Genomic DNA, 13,802 nt, shown 5'->3' with positions numbered 1-13,802 from the left:
AACCCTTTACAGGCAGCACGCTAGCTGGGGCCCGTGCTTCCCCGCACCTTCACCAGCGCGTGGGGCGCATTAGATGCTACCTCTAACGGTGGAAAGTGAGAAGAAAAATTAATGGCTGGGTCTAGCTGTAGTCAAGCTGCAGGGCTGACGGATCTCAGACTTCAATCAAAAAATATTGGAACATTTGATGCCTGAAGCCCTCGCTTCTGTAGGCTGGGAGCGACTGGGGAATTTGCTTTCATCTGGAAGGTGGAAAAAAAAGCCTCTAGTCCTTGTGGTTATGGAAGGAAGCCTGAAAATGTGACCCCGCAACACCCTAGCAGCTCAAAAAGTTGATGGGAAATGCGAAGACTTCAAACTTTTTCTCTCAATCTCATGACTTGAGGATCTGACTCATGATTTTTGAACCCTTCAGGCTGGCCATCTGCAAACTGCTGAGCAACTGGAGCCGTTCATGTTGGAAAGCACAGCCTGTTTCCCTGCACTCCTGCCCGCAAAACTCCCCAGGCCTGCGCCGGCAGCGCTGCCACCCGGGCCGGGACGCGACACGACCCAGCAGCGGCGTGTTTTCCACGCGTGGCCCCACGGCGCCAGAGAAGGGCCTGAGGGGAGCACGGCTTTTCCACCTCCCCCTCGCCCCGAGGGGAGCCCCAGGGCCCGCCGGGGCCAGGGCCGGGGCGGGCTCCCTCCCCGCCAGCCGGCTGCCCTGCCCGGGCTCGGGAGGGAGCTGCGGGTCAGAGCGGGGGGTGCCGGGAGGGGGGCGCCCCTCGCCGGGCCGGGCCGCTGCCGGAGGCCACGTCGGAGGGAGGCGATCGGGAGCAGTGCCGCCGGTCCCGGCGGGCGGCGAGGCGAGGCAAGGCGGGGCGGGGGGCGGCGGCCGGCCCCGGCGGCGGGAGGAGGAGGAGGAGGAGTCTCTGGCGGCGCCCGGGAGCCCGCTCGGAGAATGTCTCCGTCCCACTCCTCCTCCTCCCCCGCCTGCCCCTTTGCCGCGCAGCCCTCAGCCGGGAAGGGCCGCCGCCGCGCAGCATGGGGAGCTGCTGGCTGCGCCTCGCCGCGCTGCTCGCCCTGGGCGCCCGCCCCGGCCTGGCGTACGAGGGTAGGGAAGGGGAGAAGGGAAAAGGGAAGGAAGGAAGTGAAGGGGGCGGCGGGGGCCGGGGAGCCCCCCGCAGCGGGGCGGCAGCCGTGCTTCGGCCCGGGGTGGCGGGGGGGGGGGGGGGGAAGGAGGGGGGCCTCGGCCGGGGGGACTTTGGGGACCGGGGGTGGGGGGCTTTGCTGCTCGCTCCCCGCCCGGAGCGCTTTGTCTCGCCCTCCGCCTTGTCCTTGTCTCGGCTCGCCCCGGGACGGCCGTCAGCTCCGGCGGAGCCTCACGCTCCCCCTGGAGTCCCGGGTTCTTCGGGGCGACCAAAACTCTTCTCTGTTTTGGGTTTAAACATAGGGAGCGCGCAGGGGGGCGGTGGGGCACCCCGTGCGGTCCCCGTGGCACGGGGCATCGTCTTTGCATCTCCATGCCGTTATCCTGGCAAACTTGCAGAGGAATGAGAAGGGAGAAGACGCCCACTCAAAATTGCTCAAGTAGAATAGAGACTCTGCGTTGTCCGTACTTATGAAGCGGGGGTGGGGGGTGTATGTGGGAGGGGGGTGTGTGAGTATATGTCTGATTTACCGGCCCTGGCTCCAGGACCTTGGTGCTTACAGATCTTTCACCAGGTTGTGTTGTCCATGTGTGACTGCACATGCAGAAAGCTTTGGCGTGAAAACTCTCAATCTTCAAAAAACCTCAGCCTTCAGTGTGAAAAATGAAAGGCTGAGTCTGGCTGGGTTCTTACGCTTCTAATAATTAAAACAAAAAATATATGCTTATGCTATTTCACTTCTAATTATTTGCATTCACTTTAGCAAAATTCAAAATAAGCTCAAATTTAGGTCCATTTCCATGAGAAAAGGAAATCGGCACGTAGGTCTGCCTGTTCTGCTAAAGCAGCTGCATCTTGTCAGATTAAACACTGCTGACTTGACACTGGCTTTGCTTGCAATGTCTGACAGCTGGCATGCTGTGGTGGTTTGACAGGTGTAGTCAATAAAAATCTGTGGCCAGAACAGAGCCTTCAAAGTAAATGGGTGTTGCTTCAAATTGAGGTGCTTTACCCTGGGTTGACGGTGAAGAGACACAATGACCAGGTGAGGAAGGTGTGTAATACAAGTCACAGCTGTGCATGCAGAGAACCTCCCTTTGTTGGTGATACCTATTTCTTTGTATCCAGGAGGTCTCCCTGCCTAAGACACAGTTCTGCCCATGGAGAGGCATAAAATGGCATAATGATGGTATTTGTGAGTTGAAGTTAGCTTTTCTTATTTTTGTTGGCATGCATCAAGTGGCTTCTTTCCAACACGGAAGATGCTGGAACACACGTTAATGCTTTTTCTTTACAAAACACTAAGGTATTGGACACATCAGTTGCTAAATCAACAAAGACAACAAAAGTTTCTGTCCTGGCATTTCTCTGAGGACTATTGTACTGCCAAACTCTATTTTTTTAGGAAGATGACTGAATGCTTTACTTTGTGGTTCATGTGGATGTTAGTCTTCTGTTAGTTTGCAGAGGATGCTAATATCCTGTCCTCCTCTTTCTTCCTAAAAGGCCAAATGTAACTTCTCCAATCTCAGAAGTCTAACTTTTGCATGTAATCTTCGAGTTAGCTGCACAATAGCCTGCTTGTTTCAGCTTTCACTCATTTGAAAGTCCAATTTTCCTCTTGCGCTTAGTGTCAAGGGCTCCAAAGAGCTTAAATCATCAGCAGCTGTATTTGTAAACCCTAATATGAAGTTAAGGTTTCATGTTCCATTTGTTTGTTTTCTAGTCGAGAAAATGGGGTATTCTTTCAAATCTTTATCCTCAATATGAAATCTGGTGAATCTGTAAATAGATATTTTCTTTAATGGTACTGTGTTGGTATGGAACCGTGCACATTAGGGTATAGAATGCCATTAAGCAAATTAAAATAGACTTCTTCCAAAAATCTCCGAGGGATGTGTGTGTATATGGCCCTCTTGAATACAGATTATACATGCACATACTTTAGTGAACTGTTACCAGGAATTTGACCCTAGACTGTTTTGTAGGCAAAGCGAAACAATCTATTTTGGATTAATACAAAATGCTTATTTTCAGTAGTAGATTGTTATCTAAACCTCAGAAATAGTCTAATCAGCTCTTTAATTCATAACCTGGTAAGACTGAAGTTTTTAGTGTAGAATGCTTGTGCTCCATAACCCAAAGACTATGGTCAACACCACACTAAGCAGAAATACTTTTCAAGCTGTAAACAGAGTTCTGTGATCAGTATTTGATTGTAGGCAGTAAAAAATCAAGACAGTGTTTCTGCCTGTGAAAATGTCATTGAATTAACTATCTATTAACTATCTCCTTGGCATAAAGAAGGCAATTGAAGAACATCTGAATACTTAAAATACCTAAAATCATTTGAAGCAGCTGCTGTATTACCTGTGACTGTAGTTTCAAATCTTGAAGGGATGGCCGTGGTCTTTCTGTGTTGTTCTATTCAGAGCCCGTGATGCACTGATAGCACCACTCAGAGAAGAGCTTGTTTGCTCTTCAAGAACATTTTAGAGATGCACCTTTCAGAAATTAAAACAAGCCTAAAACCCTTTTTGTCAGGGCTAAAGAGAGAGATATGATCTTTGAGCTTTGCAATGACTCCTGAGTACAAATGTTTTTTCCCCCAGCTGGGGTAACAAATTACATGTTGCTCTAAATACTTGGCTAATTTTTCTACTTCTGAAATCGCTGTGTTTGTTGCTTGGGGTTTTTTTAATGTGTTTTGTTTTTTTTTTTTAATTTGCTATTTCAAGTTATGGTATGTGTTAAAAATTACAGTGTGCTGGGGATTGTCCGTTTCACAAGGCATTCACTTAAATTTTTTTAGCACGGTAAATGAGCAGCTCAGCGTACAGGACATGGCTGGCTGGCCAGCCCTTCTCTGCCACTGTTTTTAACTATTGATTATATCTAAAGGGCACTGTTAAGGTGGTTCAAATTGAAAAATTATGATGCAATACCTTGAAAGTGGCTCAAAATTATAGGTTTTAACTTCAACAATTCTGATCATTTCTGTAACTTGAGATAGCCACTTAAGAGGTCTGCCAGAGTTTGAAACCACTTCAACTTGTCATTTGGCATATATTTAGATGAAGACAGAAAGGATTTTATATTGCTTGAGACACCCATGGAAATGAATTAAATTTCCCTAAGTTAATACACATGGGAAGCTCAGCTTTGCTAATGTCTTCCTTTAGTTTGCCTGAACAATCTTGACAAGATTTTTGTTGTGCTTGAGGAGGTAAGTGGTGTCTTTGCCGTGTACGTAACGCACAGAAACGTGGAAGGAATAGTTACATGCAGAGTAAAGCTCTGTCGGGTGCAACAGCAGGATGATAAAAAAATCCTTTCCCATCCACCATTATCTCTAACTAGTGTTTCTTGGCAGCTACAGGGATTTTCCCTGAGAGAAATGTCTAAGATTACATGTCCCTCTTCAGTTCTGTGAAGATGGAGGGAGAATGCATTTAGCATGGGAGCACGTTAAGCGCCCGCTACCAGCGTGCTGAATTGAGCCTGTCAAAATACCTTGGTGCTGGACTGCTGTTAAAATGAAACTTTTCTGCTGAAAGGCTTAGTTGAGGAGAAAGTGTTGCTCATGGGTTTTTGCCTGTTTCCTAAACAGAAGTTACTGGACTGGCCGTGCTGCCGTTACCCGGTTTGTCTGGCTGGCCTTCATCACCAACTCCTGATTTTTATTTTTAGTGCTATTTTTGTGCTGTCATCTCTAGCACTTAGCCAGGTGCTACCTTGCAAAAGCAGCTCCTTCATGTTCCTTCATATGCTTCTCAACAGCATCTCTTCTTTTTGGTCACTTTTGACAGTTGTGCTTTCCCCCCATAAAATATTAGACAGCCGTGACCTGGTTTTGCCCGTCACGGTGGACTCCTTGTTCTCTCCCCGGCTGTCCTGGGCTTTCTCCTACCCATTCCTGGTGTGTAAGACCTTGGGCAGGATCCCTCATCTCCATCCCTGTTTGTTCAGGTGCTAATGCGGTAGGGACCAGGACCGGGCCCTGGCTGGGGCTCCTGGGCATGTCTGCAGTACGGGAGAAATTTCCAGAATGGCTTTTTCCCAAACCTACTCTCGTTCCTGTTTTGCACTGCTGGAAACGTCCCCTGTTCTCTCACCCAGGCGGCAGTTTTCAACTCTTTTCTACTCTCCTGCTTGTGTTTTTTAACTTAGCTCTTGACTTTGAGGCGGGCTGCCCAGCTTTCTCGGCTGACCCTGGGTGTGGGGAATGTGGTGGCTTCATGTGTGACCTCGCAGTGCGTTGCTGCAAACCTCTGGGGAGAGGGAAGCCCACTGGCGAGGCCAGTTGGGATGTGGCTCACAGTAGTTTACCTAGGATGTCTTCCTTTACCCTCTCATGCTGTTTGGTGTGAAATAGTAAAATGGGTCCCACCCTGGTTGCATGCTTTGGGTGGTGCTGTCTCTTTCAGCTGGCCGCCTGTGGGTCTTTACTGCCCTGGTTTCAGCTGTCGGAACGCTCGCTCAGCTGTTGGGAGAGCTGCTGTCCCCTCCCGGCACTGAGCAGGGCAAATTACAGGCTGGGAGGGGGAAACACCCCCAGCTGTGCCGGAGTGCCGAGCCTCTGCCAGGCTGTGCAACTCCAGCTGGGGGTGGTCGGACATTTTTGGCAAAGGTGTTTGCTGTGTGAGCAGGTATAGTTTGAATAACTTTACACTTTTTTTTTTTCTTGCTCAATGAAACTGTGTCATCATCTGAGAACAGACGACATCAGTGGGGTTTAGGTTAGCTGCGCTGAGAAACCAAGTTTTGCTCAGTGCACAGAGCTCAAAAAGAAATAAGAATGCTTGAAATGATACACGTTCTGGGTTGCTTTTGTGAGGTGGGTTGTTACAAGCTATTTTCAAGGGGGGCAAAAAACCCCACGACCGAAACATGCAAGATGTGTATCATAAAGATTCTTGATTGCATTTTTTTGAAACTGGTGAGTATCTACATAGGTGTACATATGTCTTTGATTTGTGTAGTCTTTGAATTGTGATGTGCACATGACGTATGTCCTTCAGGGAGGCACAGAAAGAACTTCTGTGTAACAGAAATGTAAAATATAACTCTACATTTTATGTTACTGCTATCTTTTGCTCCAGATTGTGCAGTGGGTAAAAATATACATGTGTGAGAATACTCCACATAAGCATTTTGGATGATTTAGACATTTGTGTTATAAGGAAAGTTTGTTTTGAAGATTCTGAAATTACTGTGGTGGTATTACAGAAGGAAACCTTTTTTTCTAGTTGTGTGAAATTTAAAATTTGTCACAGCTATGAATAGATAGGCTTTCATACAAATTGAGTGCTATGACTGAAGATATCTGATTTTATTCTTCCCTACTTCTCACCCACTTCTTGTTCTTTTCAGGAAATGCCATTGCTGTTTTGGGTGCTGGATTTAGACGTGTTGTACATATATCCACTAAGAATAGCATTGCAGTTTGAAAGTAGTCATGTATTCCAGGCTTCTCCAGCAGTGCCTTGTCATGCTGTATGGTTTACCCAAAGCCTACACTTAACCAGCGTGGGCTGGCAATGTGAGTCAGTTAGCAAAGTCTGTCTCCTTTTAGGCTGTATCGTGAGAGTTTTAACCTGCTAGGGTCTGTGGTCCATCCTGGTGTCCCTCAGAGGTCATTCATCAGGCTTCCTGACCCTCACTGGGCAGGTGGGGGGAGGATCCTGCTTCCAACTCCTGCCTCAGGGTTAAGTTATAAGCCTATGCCAATTATACTTTTCTTTAGAGTTGTTAACTTTAGGGCAATGCACTTAAAAATAATTACTTGATTCAAATCTGCCTGTCTTGAGTCCATCCATTGTGGCTCTCTAGTTATAGTGTGTCACTCGTAAGTAAAACAGACCAGAAGTAACATGCCTCTATCCAGCTATTCTTGAAGATTAAAAACATGTTGTCTCACAGACATTCACTGTTCTAAGCTGCCCAGAGGCAGATACCAGAAACAATATGCCTGGTGCTGAGTTCCAGTGGCAGTGAAATGTTTTTAAATACAAAACCTAACCCAACAAATAATAAAAAGATCTTTCCCATACTTTGCTTTTCTGGGAAAGGAATGGATGTGAGTGCCCCAGAAGACTACTTGATGCCAAAAGGTGGGGGATCTTTCTTAGTACTACAGTAAGGCGAAAAAGGCTGACTTGCTGAAGGTGTTTTTTGTGAAAGCATCTGACAGGTAGTTTGCTTCAACTTTGTACCACTGATTTATTTTTGTGATGTTAGGACAGCTGGTTAGCCTGTGTCTGCGTCGCCTTTGTAAAATGGTTTGTCTGGAGAGCTTTGACTGAAAGCATTCATATAAGGAGCAAGTACTGTTATTGCTATTGCACGTACAGTGCATCATATTAAGGGTATGTTTGAGTTATGGAACTGCTACAGGTTGCTCTTGGGTTTCTTTAAAGCTGAAGAGGGGTGACCTGTGCCTGGTCGTGGTTCTGGGCATCGCTGTGTGTTCTTTTGGCTAGTCTTCCCGTTACCCTTGTTACTGCTTCAGTTACAGCTTCTGGCTATTTCCATTTCAGTAGGTAGCGGGAACCACAGTTTGGGTTTCTCATTGGTACTTGGCATTTATCATAATGAGATAGGAAACCCCTGACTGGGAAAAACGGGAGATAACCATAACTGTAAACTGGCTTTGACTTTGAGTTTAAGGAAGTTTCCAGTCAAATGCATCACATGTTGAGTGGTTCTGTAATGAGGGAAGGCAACTTTTGTATAAATGCCAGCAGTGCTGCTGTTGTCACCCATACCTTTTTGTCTTTTCCACCAGCATACTAGAAGCTTGCAGTGGTTAACTGGTTGACAACCTGTCATCTTTTTGGAAAATGTCAACACCTGAATTGTTTTTCATCTCTGTTTTTAAGAGAAGGGCTTCTGACTGGGGATTGTATGCCTCTTCCCAACTGAATGTCAAAACCAAGAATATTAAACTGTATCTTTAGATGGCTTCAAGGCGTTTCAGACCTCTTAGATACCACTAACAGCACAGGATGTGCACTGCAGCCCTGGAAGCTCTTTTGTTTTTTTATCATCTGAAATCATCCTTTTGCAATATTTTTCTATGCCAGTTTGTAGGGAAATATTTAAGATGTAGCATACTTACAAAATGAATGAGACATTTTAGCTATAACATACCTTAAAAAAACCACAATATCTTGTGTGTGCAATAAAAGATAAGTTGTAACTCATCAGAAAGATATGATGATTGATTTTACAGGTGACTTCCCTGTTGGAAGAGTAAACCAGTTTGCCAAAACAGATCAGTACAAAGGAATTGAAAATAAGCCCTCCACTTGAGTTATAAAATATTTGTACACCCCTCACAATGAAAATGGGTTTTGATTTATTTGCAGTGGGTGACTGTCATCTCTAAAGCACAGCCCTGGCCTATTTTACTCTTCTACCTTTAACAAAGCTATTCTTTATTGCATGGAGACAATAAGAAGGTGGGGCAGGGAGCAGAAAAAATTCATAATGTAATATGGGACACGTGAGAACAAATTAATGTATTATTAATAGGTTTTGTGGTGTAGAGCCTGCTGGTTCTCAGGAGTCCAGTTCACAGGAAGCCATGCCCTCCAAAATGGTTTAGTCTTTCTTGGATGAAGACATTGTGGTAAGTGGGACTGACAAATGGCAACACAAGTGTGCAAAGGGAAGACATAAATAAGACCTTGTGGCTGCATAGATTAATTTTTGCACAATTTAAGTAAACGTCAACTGGAAAGCCCTCTGTACCAGTGCTGTTCAGCAAACTGCAGGCTCTTCTCATCGCCTTCCTCTTAAGCCCTTGTGAGAGCTGATGCAGCAATTTATGGTTTGGATTGTATTTGCTCAAACAGTTCTTTGAAAAGTGTCCTATTTAATTCTTAGTTGCTTCCAGTTTCCACTGTGGGAGGAGCTGTGAGGAATCCCTGCCATCACAGTGAGATACACACTCTGTGTGTGTGAGCAGGGGAGGAGGAAGGCTTGGCAGGCTGCATGGTACACAGCAGCTTACAAGTTCATACAGGATTGCATCTCTTTTGGGCTTTTAGTTCTCGGATGCCTGTGATGAGAGTGCTCTAGCCCTGTAACAAGCTCCTGAAAATTTTTGAAGGCTGGAGCATGAGTTACATTGGGGAGCTGGCTGATGGACTGGTCCTGCTAACAGCTTCTTGCCAAGGTGGTGGGTTGTCGATGGGTGGTTGAAATGACATGTTATATAGCTGCTGTTTTCCAGAAAATGATTTCTGTTCTCCGAGTGGGCTGGATGAGGGAGTTGGAACTGGGGAGCTTGTCAGATCTTGTTGGAGGTTGCCCTTGGCCTGATTTCTCCCTGGCAACTGTTGACTTGTCTCAGGCTGCTGTTGAATTGGTGCCTTTGCAAACAGAGATGCCGAAGAGCCTGTGGGCTGCAGAGGGGCAAAGTGGTGAGAGGCAAATGACTGGACAAACTGCCGCATACAGCTTGTGTAACCCCTTGCCTTCTGCTAGAGTTCATGCTAAATGTAACGTCCCGTTTTCTTTGATGTAAAAAAGCCGGTACAGGACTATATATAAACAGCGGGGGACTAATGCTGATTGCCTTCTGCACATGCCATGTGCCACACTGTGAAGCTGATTGTATAGTATGTTTCCAATTCTGCATATCATAGTAAAATTTCAGAGGAAAGAAGGGGAATTTTAAATCATTAAAAGAAATCGACAAAACTCAAAAGCACATTTGTAGATAGGCAAGTGGATGGACGTTGGTTATTTTTTGTTCTGTCTTCAGTGGAAATCCATGTGAAATATTCCATCATTTCAGATAACATCAGGTCGGATTTGCAAATGGAAGGCCAAAGCACTAAATCAAGGAACCCAGGGACTTGGTTTTGTTTTTTGTCTGGGTGGTCCAAATCATTAAGGCTTTTCCCAAAAGCTATGCAGGCTCCCCAGCTGAATATATGTATATATATATATTTATTTTTTTTCCTGTAAAACATTGTGTTTGGTTGAGAGGCATAGAAAACTGTGGAGTCAATATTTAAAAAAAAAAACACGGGGGGGGGGGGTGTCCACGCTTTCAAATTTTCACTTCTACATAGAAGACTTGAGGGTTAGGGCTGACTTGGCAGCGTGAGGGCTGGCGGTGGGACAAGGACCTCGCCCAGCAGCCCTGTCTCACTGCACCCGGAGGCAGCGAGCAGAGCTGGGATGGGGACCGACTCCTGCTGCAGGGACAGGACGGCTCTGAGGCCAGGCGAGGGGCTGGCAGGGTTGGAGCTGGTGTGAGAGTTACAGGGAGTGCTGTGTCTCACGTTTGACCTCCAGCTGGATTTTGGGTTAAATTCCACATTATTTACAGTGCATTAATTTTTAGTAATGATTTAGGAAATTATTTCATTTTTCTGTGGGAATTGTTACTTAGTACTTTTTGTGTGGATTATATTTTTTCCCCAGTGTGTTTCATGTGCTCCCTTTTGACATCCATATCTCCAGTCTGTCTGACAAACTTGCAGGTTGTCAGTCAGCCTTTAATGACTCAAGAGTTGGTTTTTCAGACTTTGACGCTTCTGTGAGGAGGATACTGAAGTATGATGGCATCCCTATCCTGTCTTTGAGACAAAACAACTGCTCTTTGCTCTGTGTCCCCAGTTTCTTTGAATAGCATATTTTGACACTCAGAAGAAACTTGGTATGACAAGAATGCAAATGAACCCGTAAATCTGTTATTTAAAAATGTCTGTCTGCTACAAGTTTGGCTTGTTCTTTCTGAGAGCGTCTAGTAACCACCTTCAGGATGTTTATGAAACTTGAGCAATTTTTCGGTACTAAATTACCTTTGTTGACAATAACAATGCATAGAACTGGCTATTAAAGGATTATATCCTAATTATGTTATTTGAAGCTGTCTGCCAGCTTGCTGGCTGGAGCGGGTCATTCCTGCCAGATGTCATTCATCAGTGCTAGGCATCAGCCTCCCCTGAACGAAAGGGACCCAGAGCATGGCCATCCCACAGTAAAACGTAGCGACTTCATGTTTTCCTGCTTAACCCTGCTGCTTCCCAGAAAGCTCTGTCCTCGTGTTGGGAGGCTGGGGCTGGACTGGCCGCTGTCGATGGTGTGGCAGCTGCAGGAGATGTTCCCAGGAGCTGTGGGAGATGGGGCATCGTCATTCTTGCTGGGGACGATGGTGCTGGCCACAGCCTCTCAGTATCTGCTCTTGGCCTTGCAGGGTGGGAGCAATGGGGAGAAGGAAAAGGGGTGTCACTGGATATTTGGCAATAGTGTGATGCAAATGGGAGGAGGAATGAGGTAGGCACGTGCAGTCACTGTCTCCATTGCCCTGCACTTGCCATGGGTGTGCTTCTGGTTTCTGTTTCCCTGGGTCGCTCGCTGCCTGGCCGAGCAGCACGGGGGGCTCTGCTGAAGCTGGGACTGGGTTACCAAGGGAGAAGGAGAAGCCCTCAGCATTTACTGCAGGGACTAGGAAAAATCATGTTTCTATTCTGTCTTCAAGCTCATACCTTTTGAAAACCCTGCAGGCTGGCCACGTACACGTTCCTCTTCTCTCCAGAAGTTTCTTTTAGGGTCCCACTTTCGGTGTTCCAGTCACCTCTGCTGTTTCTGGTAGTATTAAAGTAGTATTTAGGGTTAACCGAAGACTGACAACATTTAATTTTATGTTGATTTATTTTTATTAACTTTCTAGTTTGGGGCATTTGAAGTTTCTGAGCTTTGTCTTTGGCACTATGGCTGTACATACATATATTTGAATATAACACTAATGCTTCTCATGAATCATGGAATTTCAGCAGATATAATTTGAAAGAATCACCAAAAGATCAAAGTCTGTTGTATAAAAAGCGATCAATACAATATTTTTTTGTATTTGTATTTTTTGGGGTTTTTTTTGGTACTCTTCTGGCTTTTGTGACTTGCGATACGCATGTATCATTAGTGAAACTGGGGCATCTAAGCCAATATCCTTACAAATGACCTTGGTAACTACTCTTTCGGAAAGAAGCTTGTTTACCCTCTTGTTTTCAATGGAAGTGAGAACTTGGAGAATATCCTTTTGATTGGGAGTTGCCACTGATATGAATATTAATGAAAAATGAACAAGGGTTTGGAGGAAGTATCTCAAATGTTCCTTTAAAATCTAATCAGCATTATTTTATGCTGGCTGTAGCAAGGAACTTTTGAGTCTTCCTTAGGATATGATTAACATTTATTATTCTAAACAAAATGAGCAAGCCAATTTTCATCAGTTGGTTTATACAACTTCTGTGCTCTTGGCTGTGAACTCCATATTAAGTAATATTTGCTTTGAGGCTGTTTTTAATACTAGTCTTCAGAAATAAATTAAATTCCTACCTCCTGAGTCTTGACACCAGTTGTTTACTTTTTCTTTCAATTGATTAGTTTGCTATTAAATTTTAAGTTCCTCTGTGCCTCTTTTTTTTTTTTTTTTTTTTAAAGTTCCACCTTGCTTAGTTGTTGGCCTGCTGACTGCCTTACATGGCGCTGATTTGTTCTTTCAGCTCTTCCTCCATAGTGGGATGCCTGCCTTTTCTCCTTTGCGCTACCTTTGCAAAGCACTAATAAAGCACAAGTAGTCCTGGAGTCCTTAGAGATCTGTATTTTTCTTCTAAGAGGGGCCACCAGTGTTCATACCAACAGCCCTTAATGCTTTCATCTGTTCGCAGTTGTCATGGATAAACCAACAAATTTTCTAGTCAGGAACTTTGTAAGCCAGTGTTTATGCTTCTAGGTTCTCTAAAATGAAGCTGCCCACGTGGAAGTGAGACTTAAAGGGACTGCAGTCGTATTGAAGACACAGCACCTCAGGGCATGGATTAGGAGACATGATGATGTTGGGTTGTCGGTTGGACTTGCTGATCCTAGAGGTCTTTTCCAACCTTAATAATTCTATGATTTATTCATAAGAAGATCACTAGTAAGAAAGTGCAAGCTGACAAGTTGAAGCTAATGTGGGGAGAAGACATGCTTGAGCCAGTTGAGGATAATGAGCCACAATAGAAGATATATATATATTTTATTTTATTTTTTAAGTGGTGACTTAAGCAGAGAAAGTAAAGAGATGTTGTGCAGGGAAGTCCTCAAGGGAGCTCTTTACCAGGATAGGGTCACTTCTGACACGGTGTGACTCCACTTACTAAAGAGCAAGAGGAGATCAGAGTCAGTAACTTTACATTTTTCCACTCCTCTTCTGTTTTCTGGGATCTCGTTAGAGAGTTTCCTATGGATTACAGGTGGCTCCTGATGGTAGTTTTCAAGTGTTGTAGTGTCTGATACTTAAAGCTGAGATTTTTGTCTGAGGGAACCTTTCTTTTAGTCTCCTCATAAAATCTGAAAAATATTTTTAAAATGGCAGAGCTTCAGAAATAACACGTGACTCAAGGATAAAGAGAAGAGAGGAAAGCAGTGTATCTGGTGCTGTAGTATTAGATACTGAGGTGTGCCAGTTTCCACTGTCTGCATTAAAAAAAATTATTCCATCTGTCACCAATTCAGAATAGATCAGGATTAGTTTTCAATCTCTTCCCTTGGAAAGTTATCTCAAAGTCCACTGGAGCTTGTTGTTAAGGCGTCTTTTGGCTTCAATGTTGTTTGCTTAATTAACTGGTTACTGGTAGTTCTATCTGGTTTTAGTTACCAGTAGTA

The 13,802-nt window shown here is 44.9% G+C and overlaps 1 protein-coding gene across 3 annotated transcripts in view; it reads left to right on the top strand.

Annotated features, from left to right (window-relative positions):
- Window positions 1-735: 735 nt before the first annotated feature.
- The window catches only part of SRPX (sushi repeat containing protein X-linked), a 46,044-nt gene continuing 32,977 nt past the window's right edge, over window positions 736-13,802 (top strand). Inside the window, exon 1 of one of the 3 annotated variants that reach the window (XM_075098060.1) lies at window positions 736-1,096. In XM_075098060.1, the coding sequence (XP_074954161.1) occupies window positions 1,027-1,096 (70 nt within the window). In that variant the 5' untranslated portion in view covers window positions 736-1,026. The remainder of the gene's footprint in view (window positions 1,097-13,802) is intronic. The other 2 variants (XM_075098045.1, XM_075098052.1) reach the window with 2 other exon arrangements.

This window comes from Phalacrocorax aristotelis, chromosome 1, assembly GCF_949628215.1.
Source record: "Phalacrocorax aristotelis chromosome 1, bGulAri2.1, whole genome shotgun sequence".
Classification (NCBI taxonomy): domain Eukaryota; kingdom Metazoa; phylum Chordata; class Aves; order Suliformes; family Phalacrocoracidae; genus Phalacrocorax; species Phalacrocorax aristotelis.
The sequence above is the reverse complement of the archived record's forward strand: the minus strand, read 5'-3'. Positions and strand labels throughout refer to the sequence as shown.